Source organism: Neophocaena asiaeorientalis, unplaced genomic scaffold, assembly GCF_003031525.2.
Source record: "Neophocaena asiaeorientalis asiaeorientalis breed wild unplaced genomic scaffold, Neophocaena_asiaeorientalis_V1.1 scaffold256, whole genome shotgun sequence".
Classification (NCBI taxonomy): Eukaryota; Metazoa; Chordata; class Mammalia; order Artiodactyla; family Phocoenidae; genus Neophocaena; species Neophocaena asiaeorientalis.
This window is the reverse complement of record NW_020185324.1, coordinates 2,850,382-2,867,324: the sequence shown is the minus strand read 5'-3', so window position 1 is coordinate 2,867,324 and position 16,943 is coordinate 2,850,382. Positions and strand designations below refer to the sequence as shown.

At 44.4% G+C, this 16,943-nt stretch overlaps 1 protein-coding gene across 3 annotated transcripts in view; it reads right to left on the bottom strand.

Annotated features, from left to right (window-relative positions):
* Nucleotides 1-16,943, bottom strand: part of SMARCA2 (SWI/SNF related BAF chromatin remodeling complex subunit ATPase 2) — a 173,887-nt gene that overhangs the window by 52,983 nt on the left and 103,961 nt on the right. For all 3 annotated transcript variants that reach the window (XM_024734212.1, XM_024734210.1, XM_024734211.1), the window contains one exon: nt 12,223-12,441. In XM_024734212.1, coding sequence (XP_024589980.1) covers nt 12,223-12,441 — 219 coding nt within the window. The remainder of the gene's footprint in view (nt 1-12,222; nt 12,442-16,943) is intronic.

Sequence of the window (16,943 nt, the reverse complement as noted above, 5' to 3'; positions counted from 1 at the left end):
AGTTGATACGTTTCAATGAACAAAACAGATCCATTTTAGCAGCTGTTTTGTACTCTGCTTGGTACAAGGGATTAAACAAAATGGCAAGGTGGGTCATTTCTTCTTGATGGCAAAGAACTAGAAAATTCTTGGTCTTGGTGTGTACAGAATTGCTGAAGCCCCCAGCTACCTGAGTAGAGAAAGCAGCCCCCGGTGGCAGGTAGGTATTCCCTTCACTGGCTCTACCACGCTGGTATCCTGTCCATCATATACTGTCAGCACAGAGGACTCAGCTCAACTATCCAAATGTTACCAACAACCAGTTTGTCCTGTACACTAGATCAGGTACTGAGTCCACCAACATGCTATAGAACCCCTTGTCAGGCTGCATTTTTGAGAGAAAGCCTGGCTAAGAACAAGGAGAAAAATCTCACCCACACCCTTCTGAGTTTCAGTTCCTGGCGGTTGAGTGTCAGCTGGAGCCAGACCGGGGCAAACCCACATAGTCCTTTCTAGGGCCATCAAAGACAAAGTCAGAGAAGGGCAGGCAGGAGAGACGGGCTGTGCTCTCTTCCTCACCCCCATCTCTTACTTCATGACTCCAATGTATTGACAAGAAAACAGGCGCAGGGAGGTGAACCGACTTATCCAAGATGTCACACAACCGAACGATAACACATCTGGGACCAGAGCCCTGATATCCTGATGCCCTGAGGCCTGGCATTCCACTAAGTTAGGAGAGGCAAACTATGGAAGAGAACAGAACCAGTGGCAGCCTCGGTAAAGCTGAAGTTTTGAGGATATCATTTTAAATAATCTTTGGAAAATATTCTACGAGGCCCAAGGGAAAGATATTTTTAAAAAGACGGTGTCCTGCATTAGGAATATACTTTTTTTTTTTTTTTTTTGGGGTGCGGGAGCCTCTCACTGTTGCGGCCTCTCCCGTTGCGGAGCACAGGCTCCGGATGCGCAGGCTCAGTGGCCATGGCTCACGGGCGCAGCGGCTCCGGGACATGTGGGATCTTCCCGGACCGGGGCACGAACCTGTGTCCCCTGCATCCGCAGGCGGACTCTCAACTACTGTGCCACCAGGGAAGCCCCAGGAATATACTTTTTACGATGGACTATATGACCATAGAGACCTTAAATATTGGATTTCAGTAGGAGTGGCAGAACAAGAATCAAGCTTTGCCTGGAGCAAAGTTTCATGGTCCTGTCTACAATTTCTCACGATTCCGACAGTTCAACATTCTTTAATAGAAAATAAGAAAGGAAGCCATATAAAAGGCACATGGTCTTATACTTAAAATCAGCATTCTCCGTTGGAGACTCTCTTGTACAAAAATAGAAATGAAAACCCAATTAATTTAGTACTATTTCGCCTTTTCATTTTGAGTTTGATTAGATATATTAATCTGGTTTTTGTTGGAAAAGAAATGAGGGTTTAAGCTGGAAGACAGCTGTTGTAAAATCTAGGAGAATTTCCAAGGAATAGCTGGGTTGAAGCAATGGTTGTATTTTTTATGCGTATTTAAACAATCTTCATCAGTGTGTTCTGAAATTAGAACAGAGCCTTCAAACTCTTGAAAAGCTCAAGAACACTTTATGTCAAAACTGCACGTGCCTTTAGCATTCTTTTAGGTGGAGATCTTTACATGAAGACACAGATTGTGAATCTAATGGGAAAGAATGCCAGCAATCTCTACCTTGATCCACACTGGTAAACGACAACAACACAGGACTCTACTGACTTAACCAAAAGGACATAGAGTGGGACCAAACCTTCTCTCCTAGCCCTCGTCTCTGGCTGGTACATACACTTATTCACAACTATTTATGGAGTGCTTACTATGCATGAGGTACTGTCCCAGTGCTGGGATATGGCAGTGGACTAGACAGGCGCGGTCCCTGGCTTTCCTGGAGCTTAGTACCAATGGAAGAAGCCAATGAGATAACCTTTAGATGGTGGCGAGGGCGATAAAGAAATTAACACCGGTTATGTGACAGTTACCGGCAGGGCCTGACTCTTTCAGCTAGGGTAGTCAGGGAGGGTCTGTCTGGAAAGCGACCATTAAGACAAGGAGACAACCATGGACAATCTGGGAAGGAGCCTTCCTGGAAGTGCACAGGATCAGAAAGACAGCCCAGTGTGGCAGCCACCCAGAGAGCAAGAGGAAAAGAGGAGATTCGAGGGCCAGGCAGAGGCCACATGGCCATGGCCTTGGAGACTGTGTTAAAGTGCTTGGATTCAATTATACTTGAGGGAGGCTGCCGGAGGGGTTGATGTGGGGAGCGGCGCTGGGGGCAGGGGGTCATCAGAGATGCTATGTGCTTTGGAAAGCGCCCTCTGACCTCTCTGAATAGCCACCTGAACTGTCCTGAACAAAGAGGAAAGCTATTCTCTAAAACACCAGCAGTCTGCAAATGTCACATGCTTCATTCAACTCATCGTTCTGGTACCTAAATCCCCCAATCCCTTTTTCTTTTGTCAAGGTGGATGGGGGATACACTACGCCGTATTTCTCCTCCACAGGAGGCCAAGCAGCGTGGCGAGAGACTCCGAGGAGCACAGGTGTGGCTGTTAGGGAGGCTCGGGTCTCCCAGAAATAGCCAGGAGATGAATGCCATTGCCAATCGTGTTTGGAGGCCATACCATGTGCCAAAGAGCAGCTGCCCTTCTGTCCTCCAGAGTCTGAGGATGGGAGGAGGGAAACTCATAAGTAACATCCTTGGAGACATGACACTAAAAGTCTAACATGAAGGAGGATGCGTGTTCAAACTATGCTGATTTCCTGAACAGCTGAAAGCCCTCCCAAAGTTAGTTCATCTCACAATCCGTTTTAATCTCTATTAACTCCCATCTGTGTACACCTAGAGACCTGTTCCTGACAAGCTCTTTAAGGTGGCTAAGTGCAATATTATCTCTAATAGCATTTCTCAAATCTGGCCCTTCATTGCACTAACAAGGCAGGCCAGCCACGGTGGGGAACACAAGCTTGACAACTAACACCCTTCTCCCCGTGCATGCCCCGCAATGTTCAATAAATGGGCGTTGAATGGAATGCGCTTTTTAACAGCCCCCATCAATGGACCCACTGATCAGAAAGCAGGGGATGATCATTACTGAAAGCACAGTAAGAAGGAAAAGGAAACCAGCTTCACGTGATTTCAGAGGTTGTCTTTAGGTAGGTGGAGGAGACCCAGCACATTAAAGAGACTGCAACTCCACCCCGGATCGAGAGGACTGACCAAGATCACATACCTAGCTGGCAGCAGGGCAGGGACCCACGTACCAGCTTCCTGACCGCTAGCCCTGTGCTCTTCCTGCAGCCGTGGAGGAGGCAGAAAACCAGAATGCAAAGAGTTGATAGCTGAGTGAGTACAGGTTGGAGGGCTTGAGGTGAATAAATAAGCCTGTAGCCATGTCCCATAACAGACTCAGCAAGGAAACGTGTTCCCCTCCTTAATCCCACTTATGAATGAGGATGGGGGCCTCTTTCTCCACCCCTTTTACTTTTCTTCTCTTGCCCCAAACCTTGCATTTGAGACATACAACAGAACTGTTTTATTTCTTCTTTTCTTATCACCTAGGTTTTTCTCTGAAATAATTTAATACTTTTTCCTTCAGAGCTATTTTTTGGGTAATCTTTATATACCCAGTTCTGTGTTACACACATTTAAACTTCAGAAAATTCTACGAAGAATGAGCTAGTATTTTCCACATTCTACAAGGAAGCTACGAGAGGTTACACGAGGCACCCAAGGTCACAGGGCAAAATAGGTGGAGCTGGGATTTGAACCCTGGTTCATCAGATACTAAGGTTTTCATCTCTTATCCACAATCCTAAACTCCCTTGAGAGACAGACATCAAAGACATAGTTCTGACACCCACCCAGACATGAGCACAGTAACAGTAAAGTCCCCTGCCCTGTCTCTAACTTCTTAAAAAAACTGTACCTTCCCCAAGCCTCACTGGGAGAATGAAGTCATTTCACAATGTATACCTATATCATAACATCACATGATACACCTTATGTACATACGCCTTTTATTTGTCAAAAATAAATAAATAAATAAACGATTTCATAGCTTTATTGATAAAGATAAAAAAAGTAAAAAAGAACAGAACAGCAAACAAATCTGGATTCAGAAAAGCAGCCACATATGTTTCTAAAACCATCTATTTCTATGCAGTGGTTAAAGATAACGTGAATTTATTTGGGCTCCTTAGTATCTGTAAGCCCGATCCATGGTTACTTTCAATGTCTGAGTTAGACTTCAGAGCTGAACCCCAATTTCAAATGGTTAAAAATTTGAGACTTGAATTTCCAGGCATCACAGTTTTAAGAATCAATTGAAACAGGTCTCTCTCACTTCTCGCCTTTAGTCAGTATTTTAGTTGGCCCTCTGAGGATACTTTCTTCTATTAAACTGACCCTACTGAATTTTGACCAAAGGGAACATAACAGGTCCAATCGCTGTGAAAACAATCTAGCCAATGGACTGAAGAATAAAATAAAACTTATAGAAAGTTATCAAAATTCTTCTACTACTGTCAAATGTTTCCCCCCCAGACAATTCACAACTCTGACCGTTGATTAGTTCAATACTTCCTTCCTGAAGTGCTGAAGGACCTTGAATTTGGCAAAACCCAATCCATTTTCTAGGGCCTTAGCTCTCCCTTGTGTATAAAAATGGAAATGCAGCTTGCTAGCCATTTTGCCCCAGTAAATCTGATGACCCAGGTTGAAAAGCTAAAAAATGCCATTTGGTAAAAGAAAAAGAAAATGAATTTTTATGTCTTTTAACAAAAAGCAAGGAAAGATGATACAAAGTGACAAAGCAAAATACTAAAGGTATTATGCACATTATACTTTAGATAAAGGATCCCCCAAAACCTTGCCCGTATAGAATGAGGTCTTTTGGGAGAGAAGGACATCTCAAAGAATCACTGATGCTCTCAGCTGTGATTATGGCTAGGAGATTCCAGCCCCTGTCTGGTTTCAGGCTGGATCATATCGTACTTAATTCAGCCCAAACAGAGGAGACATTATCCTGTTTCAAAGATTTCTAGAGAGAGAAAAATCCTCTTCGTATAGATGAGGAAATATTTTGTTATTTCTCATTGTGCATTTCAACAGAATTTCAAATATTTTGTTTGAAATCCCAACTTCTTTAAACTTTCTCGGTACTTTTTCCAGTTCTCTGTGACTACCTTTCCTTGGATTTCTCTGCCTTTTTCCCCGCGTAGGTTTTAGCACAGGCTGGTGGTAGTGGAAAGCTGACTACGGGACCTCATCCTGCATTTCCAACCTGGTGTTAGGTAGCTTTTCAAGACATACAGGTAAACTCTTGTGCGTTACTCCTGTTACATGTTACTTTACCGATTCCCTCTATTATTATATGGTTCAGGAGTCTCTTACTCTGTTCTCTCCACTTTGAGCTGTGGGAAGGGGAAACCCCAAAAATCCTTTTAGGGGTCAGCAGACCTAACTATGGAGATGTCATTCAGGCACCGAAATTGTGGGAAACTCAGGCTCTTATCTGGTGACAGACCGGTTGAAGGGAAAAACGCTGTTCTGTGCTGCCTTTCCTCAAGGTCCCTCTGGAAATCCTGGGGCTTCTAAAACTAGCTGTGTCTATCATGAGATTTAAAGATCTGAGTCTTACCCCCATCATTTACATAACACGGTTTGGGACCCAACAGTACAGGGCACTGTAGAAACAGAGCTTATACCATCACCAGGGGCTTATAAAGTATACCAAAAGAGGCACCCTCACACTCATACATAAGGACCACAGTGAGAGACACCAGCAAACGAGAACCTTTCCAAGTTACAGTTCTGAGACATCAGATCGACTGTGAAACAAAAGCATATTCCAAAGTTTGTTCCCTCCATCAGGCTGGCAGTTAAATATTGTACAGAGCACATAATTTAGATTGCATTCCAATTACCTTCAAGTGCTGAAGGGCACGAATCAATCACTTGGCAATTAAATTCTGGGATGTCACTAAATGTTTAGGAAGGGAAGGATTCTGAAGTTGGCAGAAGGACCAAAGGAACAGGAAGAACAGAAAAACCAGGCATTCCGGAATTCACCCTCCCACCGTTCAGTCTTACAGACACCCCAGTTTTACAGAGCTCCTGCCTCAACCATGATTACAACACTAGCAACATCACAGCCCGTGCACACCTGGCTGAAGTTAAACCAAAAACACCTGACCCCTTGGGCGCATCAGATGTCTGCCAATTTAGCTCTACTAATGCTTGCCCTCATACATAAATAAAGATGTTTTTCCAAGAAATTATCAACGTGAGCCAATCACTGGTTATGTGAAAATGCACACACACACACACAGACACACACACACACACACACACAAAACACGTAAAAGAGCACTATCATCACCTTGGGTACCCCATGGGAAAGCTATAAAATGGTAATGGACATAAATAATTTTTTTTTTTTTTTGCGGTACGCGGGCCTCTCACTGTTGCGGCCCCTCCCGCCGCAGAGCACAGGCTCCAGACGCGCAGGCTCAACGGCCATGGCTCAAGGGCCCAGCCGCTCCGCGGCATGTGGGATCTTCCCGGACCGGGGCACGAACCCGTATCCCCTGCATCGGCAGGCGGACTCTCAACCGCTGCGCCACCAGGGAAGCCCGGACATAAATACCTTTAAAACCACCATTAGTATTCTCTTCCACACTTTCTAAAGGGACCATTCCCTGTTCAGGGGAGCCACCTATTGCCTTGAGGAGGATGAAGATAACGTGGTAAGCAAAGACGACGAAAAAGACAAAATGACACCACTGACTTCCAAAAGAGGATTTGCGAGTCTACCATCAGACAGCAGTCTAAATCAGGCTTCCTTGATGGAGAGGAGTTCCCTCGATTCCAAAGGCTCCTTGTAATCAGGAGCTAAGCCAGGTGGGCAGGGATTCCCCAGAACTGCTCTAGAAGCCACAGTGAAGAGCACCACAGCCAGGCCACGTGTGTATGGGAAGTTGCTGTAAGACAGGAAGGCAAGATAGAGAGCCTTCTGCCCTGGGAGAAAGGGAGCTGAGAGGAAGAGCGGTGAGAGATCAGCCCTGAGAATATTGCTGCCTGCAGTATTTGTAAGCCATTGAGCCAGCCCCTCCCACGTGGATGAGACCCCAGTAATAACGCTACACACTGAAGCTCAGTGGAGCTTCCTGGTTGGTGAGCACACTGATGTGCCGGGCGGGGATGCCCCTCAATTCCTTGAGGAGACGGCAGGGAGACTGTGTCCCCTCCCAGAGATCATCCTACATCCCTCTTCAGTCGGCTGGTCCTCCTGATTTGTATCTTTCATAATAAAACTGTAACCACCAGTAGTGCTTTCCTGACCAAGTGATTCATTGTAGCAAATTACTGAACCTGAGGGGGTCATGAGAACCCCTGAACTCAGAGCCCATCAGTCAGCAGTGCAGGTGGCGCAGGGACGCCCGAAGTGTGGCTGGCATCGGAAGTGAGCCCAGTCTTCTTGGGGAAACTGAGCCCTTTAACTTGTGGGGTCTAACTCTGGGTAGTTCATGCCAGGACTGAATTGCAGTACACCTAGCTGGGGCTGAAATGAGTACTCACGCTTCAGGCTCCAAGCCTGGTATATCTGGCGGGGGTTGGTGCAGGGAGCAAGAGGTATGAGGCTATAAAAATATCCGGGGGCACATTTACTATGAAGGCATTAATGAAGCGTGAGCTTTAGGACTCTCACTTTACAAGTCCCTCCCGAGGCTCTGGGAGGGTCCCTCACTGTGCATTCATATGGTCAGATACTTTGACAGAACTTGTAAAAGTAAGACGTTTCTGTATTGCTTGTTTTAAAGAGCTCCCTGACCCACCCGACCATCAGATTCTAGAGGCTTCAGGCCTGACAAGCCCCTGGTGGTGAGGCAGCTATTTTTACAAAAAGGGGCTGAACTCTCTTGCCTGCTCTAGCACAGTGGGTAGAAAGCAACCAAGAGTCTGAAGATTCCCAACGAGGGCACAAAAGAGCTGAGAGCACCACAAGACCAGAGAGGCTGACAGTCTTCATGGGACTTCAGACCGCAGGAAAGCTGACCACTAGAGACTCGGGCCGGGACCCCAGACCTTAACAGCACATGTCATCAAAGACGCCAAAAGAATAAGGTGGGACCAGCTGCACGTCAAGACCTCCAGGGACAGAACAGACCAGGAGTTCTGCATTGAGCCCAGCAGAGATCCACAGGACAGGCAGGATGCCTGTCCCAATGCCATGATGAAACCCTAGCTTCTCCCTCTACCCAGATGCCACCTTGGGGAGGAAGATGGGAAGGAACTCCGAGGAGAGGAGAGAAGCGCATACAGGGCATGGATGTTGAACTGACTATTCCCAAAAGATGAAGTTCACCAGAGACTGGCGAACACCAAAGAAATTTAGGTTTCCTCAATGGAAACTGAGATTCCAAAACAATTGTTAAAAGCCTTAAACTAACAAACAAACTGAGCTGTGTTTGAAACTGTGATCCTCTTCATTTAAAATAACATGAATACAGAACAATTTTTTTAAGTCTTCCAACTAAACAGATTGTCTAAAGGACACTGTGGGAATTTTTAGCATACTATGATTATATAATAAAACCTGTTTGTGATGAAACCATAATACAATTTTCACAGAAAGTGGCCACAGCGCTTCAATTCAACCTAAGTGTTCTGAGGCAACGACTGCGGCCTCATCACCAAAATCTTACCTTCCTGGGCTCACAGACAGACCACATCTCCCACTCCCCCTTATAGCTAATGTGGCCACGTGCCCGAGTTCTAGCCAATGGGATGCGAGCGGAAGCGACAGAGATCCAGGCAGGCCTGGTCCTTAGAACTCAACACGCACCACTCCATGCTGTGCTCCCCGCTTCCAGCTCACAAGGATAGGGATGACTAAGCTGGACAGAGACTCTTCAGCCTGGATCCCTGAACGGCCACGTGGAGAACAGTTGCCCCCGCCAAACACAAACACCCACCTTGGACTTCTATGTGCGAAACAAAATTCTACTTTTTTGGACAGGCCCACAAATAGGGCATGTTTAGGTCCATCTGTTGCAGAAGTGAACACTACCCGAGGCTATACTCTTATACATCAATCCAGGGCTATTTCAATCTGGCAATCCACGGGCACTGACTATTTGCACACAGAAGTCCTAACAAGATCCAGCGTATCAACAAATCAGGAAAGCAAGTATGTCGGCAACTACCAAGAATACTAGGAAGTTGGATTTGAGCCGTGACAGAAGAACAGGCCAAGGAATTCAAGAGCCCGGGGGAAATGCAATTAGTATTTACTTGTGAAGGCATCACAGAAGTGGTAGCATTTGAGTTGGGCCCTGAAGGATGAGGCAAGTTCCGAAGAAAGAGGAGGGGAGGGGAGTTCATTCGAACTGCAAATGAGTCCTCAAACGTTTCATCCGGTGGGAGGTGATGCTAAAGACAGACAAAATATTGTTCTGTTCACCCCAGGGAACAGGATGAGAACCAGCGAGGAGCAGCTACCAGGAAAGAGGATATTCGTTCACAGGGAGGAAGAACTAACGGCTGGGGCTGAGCATGGAGGGGTCAAAATGCAGACGAAATGCAGAGCGTCTCCTCTACTGATGGCCAGCCTCTCGGCAGGGGCGCTGCAGACAATGTGATCTAAGCACGGGGTGCGGAGCTGTCCCATTCAGCTGCCTCCATCCAGCTCTGGGGTTCTATGGGTCTGCGATGCCTCTACCAAGCCATCTTGGTACAACACTGCCAGGAGAAAGGAGAGTTACTGCAGCCCTGCTACGGCATTTCTCACGCAACAGTCTGGGCCAACCTCCCTTTCAAGGCTGCGTTGCCTAGGTTCGCCCACTGTGTTCAATCATTGGCCAGTGGAGACGATCTCTGCACGTCCAGGCCCATGAGAAACCTTGAATAAAATTTTATTAGCACAAAAAGCTTAACAGGCTAGTATTAAACAGGATTTCTGCTGGGGAACAAGAAAGCAAACGACTGCAAGCATCTGTTTTGAATGCTAAGGCCAGGAGGCATTCTGCATTAATTGCATGGCCTGGTTAACAGCAAGTTACCAGCTCACACCAAACATGGATGCACATTTCCCTGAAGGTTGGATTACAAAAAGCTGTATTACAGTAAAGCTGTACTGAGAACAGTTTCGTCCTTCTTGGGTGACCTGGTATCTTGCAAGGCACCTTAAGGTGAAAACTATGAACATCAATTTCATGGTGTAGTTTTGTAAAACAGACTAGTTTTCCATTTTTAGACGTGCACGTTATAGACAAAAGGATGTGAATCCAGTGAAGAAACACCCCATAGAAAAAAAAAAGGAAGTCTACTACATACACAGATACTATCTTAACATTACTGGTAAATTAGAAACTTTCCACTTTCCTCTTCTAAGGTTGTCGTTTCATCTTCACAAGCATTCATTGAGTTTCTACTGTGTGTTAGCGTGGTGCTAGTCAGTAATATAAACTGAATGAAGAAGAGAAAAAATGAGGTATTCTAACCTTGAAAACTTCCTAAGATTCATAATGTTATTTTTTGAAGAGTATTTGCCACTGATTATTGAAAAGATGATAAATTCAGCCACCTTCTTGCCCGATAAACGAGATTATTTTGCTTGCAGTGTCTAGAGGTTATACATATATAAAGACTGACCTTAGAATGTTGGCCTAGATTGTTGTCTCATCTCCCGTAATATTCCAGGTATTCAAATTACTGCTTACATAAAAGAGAAAGGGAAAAGAATTTTCCCAAGCTCATAAATGAATATTAAAGTAAACCTCTTCCCATTATAGAATGGATCTTAATTATACAACTACAACCTCACAACAGTGAAACAAAAGAAATCCATAAAACCATATTCTGAGACCACTGGAATATTTGGATGCGACAGTAAAACGGTCACACACAAGTTACATTTCATATGCCATCGCTCAACCGTAAGTATGAGCAATGCTTTCTTAGTCTCTTTCTTTTCAGGATACCAGAGGCTTCAATCTTTTCGAAATTTAGGTCATGCCTCTCTCATCATACAACATCCTGAGTAAGTCACATCTCAAATGGTGCCAAGACCTGTCCGCCTTTGATATCCAATCTTACAATACTTCCCCCATCGCTTTTTGACCCACCTACCTACTTACAGCCCGGGTCCTAAAATCCATGTTTTACAAAGCTTGCGAACTATATTCCCTTTCAATAAAATGAACAACTCACAAAAACAGCTTCTATTTTGTTTGGTTTTCACCGAACCACCCTTATTATTTCCAGCACGCATTTACCGGCGCTGCCTGGAGCGCACATCCCTGATTGTTCTATCTTGGTACTAAGTCTGCTCCCAGTGACGGAAATTACGGCTAAACCTTCAAAGGGAAGATTCACACTGGCCTCAGCACTCACACACGTGGCTCCTAGGAGCATTTTGATATTTCTGTGCTCGAACATTAGGAGATAACATTCCTCAGTCAAAATGAGAAACTGACATTTTCCAAAGCAGAGAAAACAAAAAACAAAACCCCCAAAGTACAGAATACTGTTTCCAAGTGTCAGTGACCCGAGTCCCAGGCCCTAGTCTGCGCCGGCGACGGTCAGATCAGATTGAGCTGACATCAAGCCCCCATATGCATCAGCGCTCACTGATTCTGTTATTTCTAGCCAGCCGTGTGATCCTGCGGAATCACCTAACCTCTCAGGGCCTCAACTGCTTCGTCTGTAAAACCAAGAGAGTACAAAGGCACCTTCCAGCGCTAATGTTCTTCGGGTCTAGGAAATAACGCGGGTAGAAGAGGCCGCTGTCCTGAACGCTCTCTCTGCGAGACTTGCAAAAGTGAAACTCCGATTAAAGACCATGAAATGAGGGGGGACAATTAACAAGCCCTCTAAGGCCCTCTTCCACATTTTGATTCTAACTCCGAGAGAGTGAGGCATGACCAGGAGATCGGTCATAAAACATTAGTGGGTCTCGTAGCTCTCATAACCCTGTGTTTCCAAAGGCCAGTTCTGCTCTTGCAAAACAATTCTTCATTATCTTCCAAGGCCCTGCCGTGAAACGTAGAATGTCTCCACAGCAAGAGCAGAATGACTTTATCTATGTCCAAGAGGCCCTTCCCCTTCTACGGGCAACTGGTCCCTCTCAGACAGCTCCAGCCTCAGGACCCTGATTCCTCTGAGCCAACAACACTCCACGTAGCAAGAATTCGAGAAAGCCACACCTACCCTCAGCCACTGCTTCTCTGTGAGGGCGTCGCTGTAGTCCACGTCCCGGCGCTGGCGAGACCCCCTCCCGAATATCTTCTCCTCCTCTTCTTCACACGTCAGCCGTTCCACCTCGGCGTCATCTTTAATAATCCAGGAGGGCAGCTCATCTTCCTCCATCAGGCGGGGCTTGCGTTTTGGGTTCCGGGCATCCTCCCTCCGCCGGTCCATGTCCATGCGCTGGAGGGATGAACAGAAGTGTCACCAAAGGGAAAGGGGATTCGGTACAGTGTAGACTTGCAGCACATAAGTCTTCACAAGTCGCCTCCTATGGCTGCAGGGTCCCTTCAGCTTCTCCCACGGAGCCTCTGTATCCTGGCTGACTTGTTCTAGCTCATCCCCAAGGCCCAAATCTCTTCCCTTCCCCTGTACCCATCTTTGAAATTTACTTATGCACTTAAAAAAATACTCTTTAAAAAATTCCTTTTCTTAGTCTATGTGGGTGCAAAAGCTTCCCCTTAAGTAATAGTGAGAAAATTCAAATTGGGGATGTATTTTAAAAATGATTACAGCAGGGCTTCCCTGGTGGCGCAGGGGTTGAGAGTCCGCCTGCCGATGCAGGGGACACGGGTTCGTGCCCCGGTCCAGGAAGATCCCACATGCCGCGGAGCGGCTGGGCCCGTGAGCCATGGCCGCTGAGCCTGCGCGTCCGGAGCCTGTGCTCCGCAACGGGAGAGGCCACAACAGTGAGAGGCCCACGTACAGCAAAAATAAATAAATAAAAATGATTACAGCATAAATTGATAGAACATTGTAAATCACCTATACTGCAATAAAAATAAAAATGAGTTAAAAAAAAAAAAGAGCCCTGGTGATACAACTCATTGCTGCACTGGTATAGAAGTATTCTTCAAGCATATAAAGGGGAAAGTTCATTAAGAAAATTTCCTTTACCTCAATAGGGTTCATGCTTTTAATTAAAGAGCCAGGAAAAAAAAATCAGCCACCCAGCGTCACTATAAAATAGCCACCCTCGGTTGGACTCAGACACGTGGGCACATAACTGGTTTATTAATCAGTTGGCCATGAATGCATTGAATTTTTAGTGCACCCTGGGCTCTGGGAGAGGAATGTCCCTCCGTTTTTTAGCTTTCAAAAAGCTTAGCTCTTATGAAAATATCATGCCACAGAGTGACAGACCTCAAAGGTAATCTCATCTCAACTGATATAAGTGAAATGGCTTCCTTTCAACAGCCTTCAAAATGCCTATTTCCCCACCTCCTGCTTTCTTTTTTTAAAATCCAGTGCGCTAGTAAATAAATTAAGTGCCACATACTGGCCTTTAACCTATAACTAAACAATTTGATAGTTAAAGAAAAACAAATAAAACCTCCACTGAATTGTTATATACGTTCATTATATGTATCTATCACTGGCTAGACCATTTCTACAAGCGAATAGACCATTAACCATTAAATGATTTACCTTTTCCCTCTTTCTTCCTTCAGTTCTACCGTACTGAAACAGGGATTCAACATTAATTTTTTCTTAAGAGCTGAGAGTGGTAACAAAATGTAAATGAAATTTCTATTTAAATCCAAATTCGACCTCTAGAATCTATTTAAAGTTCAAAGTTACTTAAACTATGCTTCAACATTTTTGGAAATCATTGTATTCCCAAGATGGGGTAGGCTTGGAGCATGGTGGAGTCCTATTGGTAGATAAATGTGGCCGTTCTGTTCTGTCATATGCTATAGTTAGCTGGAGAGGCTGCTCTTAATCCTGCCTTCCAATGCTCTGGATTCAGAAATGGGATCCACAAAACCTTCATAATTAGCACACAGAGGATGCCTTGTTAACAGCACAATCTAAAGAGGGGCTTCTCACGGTAATCTCCTAATAGTTATTAGATAGCTATCAAGAAAAATCATTTTTTTGTTACGGCACTACACAGAGATGACAAAATACTGCCACTTCAATTTTTGGTTATATGATTACCATTTCCTATACCGAGGACCTGTAAAATGACTTATGCCATGCATTAGGCCACAATTGAGAAAATAAATCTCTTCTAATACAAAAGAAAATAAATTGCATTTTCTTTTAGGAAAGACCCCCCCAAAATATTTTTGATGCAATTTTTAATAAGCTTAAAGTTCTCATGATTGTATCTCTTCCCAGAGATTTCTGCTTGCAGAAGACCAGTGCAAACTTTGAAGTTGATATTCAACTAAGCATAATTAATTATTCAGATACTACATGAATATGTTTGTCTTAAGACCCAATAACCTTATGCTAACAAGTACAATTACTTTTAAAAGTACTTGTTGCCTTTGGAGGGAGCAGGGCAGCTTGAAAGCTTCATGTTTGCATGTTAGCAAAATGTTTCAGATATGTATCTTGACCTGTCAAAGATCTCTTTTAGGTAGAATTCACAGGTAATCAGTATAAGAGATAACTTTCTGAAGTCACATTTTTTAAAAGGAGAAAACAAGAAAAATGTTCGAAAGAAAGGTTTTATTTTAAAGAGACTATCTGCTTCATGTGTGTTATTTAACTACAGTGCCTATGATATAAAATCAAATAATATGTCTGTATTAATTTTATATAGGGAGCTAACTTTTTGTTTTTGTAACAGTGGATAAAGAGTTTAAATATTCCAACTCCAAATCCAGCTCACATTCCATTCTTGTTTCTCACTACAGTTTTTAATCTGACTGAACTGGCAAGGATTCAATTTCATTTCCTGCCCCCTGGTGGAGGTGCTAATGAATAGTGAATTGGCCAAAGGCAGCCGGCTGATGAGAAGATTTTAAAAACCCAACACAAAGCAAACCAAACCAAAGTGAACTGAAAATCTGTATTATCCAGAAATGAGAAGCCAACCTTTAAGAAACAAGCACAACATTCACAAAGTCAAAACGCCTACAGAGAAGTATATTCCCTAACCAGCTTCACCTGTTCCAAGCCTGATATTCCCAAATTAAAAGAAGACTGTGCCTTGGCCAGACATCCAATTTTTTTTCCCTGAGGCTTTCAATTTCTACAAATACCCAGCCAGAAAGGCAGAAAAGAGAAGTACTCTTTTTCTCTTATTTCAGGACTGCTGATGGAAATCTCCATCTCTGGGCCTAATCTAATTTGTATAATGGCAGACAGCTTATCCTTTCCAAGGGCCTCAAGAGTATCTGAGGCTACAGCAGTGCTGAATTATTGCCAATCAGTGATCAGCCAAGGAAGCTGAGGGCCTCTTGCCTCGGTGTTCCCTAGTAATCTACATTTTAATAAGTTCCTCAAAGAGAGAAAAGATGTCTATTTCCTACGTGTATCTCTAATCTCCCCAAACAGAGAATAATCTATAAAGGTGGTGACTGGCAGTATGAGTTAAGAAATTTAGGTTTTATGAACACCCTATGTTGAACATGCTGGTAAAGTCGTTTTTCTGTTATTTCTCTTCAAAATGGCCTTAGCTGGGTAGGATGGTTCATTTAGGAGGGGAAAAAAGTACACATCCCAGGGTAGGACTTATTCCCATGGCTACCTAAAAGTTTCCAGAGAAAGAATTAAATGTCCTTTATCTTGAATCACTGTGTGTGAGCACAGTCATTGTTCCCAAAAGTCACAAAACCACAAAAATAACGTCAGCCTCCATGCAGCTGGGGTTCCCTCCTCAGACTGCCTAGGCTAAAGAGGTGGAAAATGCAAACCCTGTGGGTCCTATTTGGCCCAGGGTCGTATTTTGTTTGGCTTGAAGTGTTAAATACTAATAAAAAACTGAATTTAGTTGCAAACATTTTGAAATCCGGAGACTGAATATAAAAACCTCACTTTCTAGCTTCTCTTGAAAATTTGGAATTTCTGGCTACATGGGGCTTGCAGCTCTGTCCCCCCGAGACAAAGCAACTCCCATTCACCGTTCACCACCATCCCCTCACCCCTGTCCACTTGCTTCACTCGTGCAAATCACTTGTCTGAGACCTGGGGGCTTCAAATTTGGGACCTCTGATTTGGGGGTTCCTCAGCATTCGACCACAGAGTTACCGTTCACATTTATTTACTCACTCCACGGTCAGGCTAAATGTTAGAAAGATCAAAATGACTGAAGGTACTGGGGGTAGCCTTGCAACTTTATACATCCTGACCTCCTCACAAGGCCCGAAATTTTGCAAATGCCACCATTCGTTCAATAAATATTTATTAAGCAACTACTACGTGCCAGAAACTGTTCTGAGTGTTGTGCATACAGAGATAAATAAATAGCTATAGCAAATGCCTTAAGAACACAGTCAAATGTGACTTCTGAGGGCCTCCCTCACCAGCCAAGGGGGTTGCTCCCTTCCCTACTGACCTTGAGGCAGGCCACACACATAATCAAATTCGGGTTTCAGCAAAATTGCAGATGACTACGTATCTTGGAACATCAAGGTTGAAACCATGGATGTTAAACGGTCAAATGTCAAGGTTCTTTTGCATCTGCTTTGTACCAGTGAAATGCAACCAGTTTTGATCTTTAAGTGAAGTCTACACCTTGATGCACATCTGGAAGGTTGTTTAAGCAGGCTCTCTTCAACAATAACAAGAGGTAGGACTATGTCATTTTAGTTGCTCTCCGCCCCCCTGCTGTGCCCCCAGGGAGCATATTTGTTTTGATTGCTAAGGAGACGGCTAGGGAATAGCTGTGAACTCTACCTAGAGGAGCAGGGCAGGTTTCCTGAAGGATGCTGGCCAGGAAGAGAAATGAG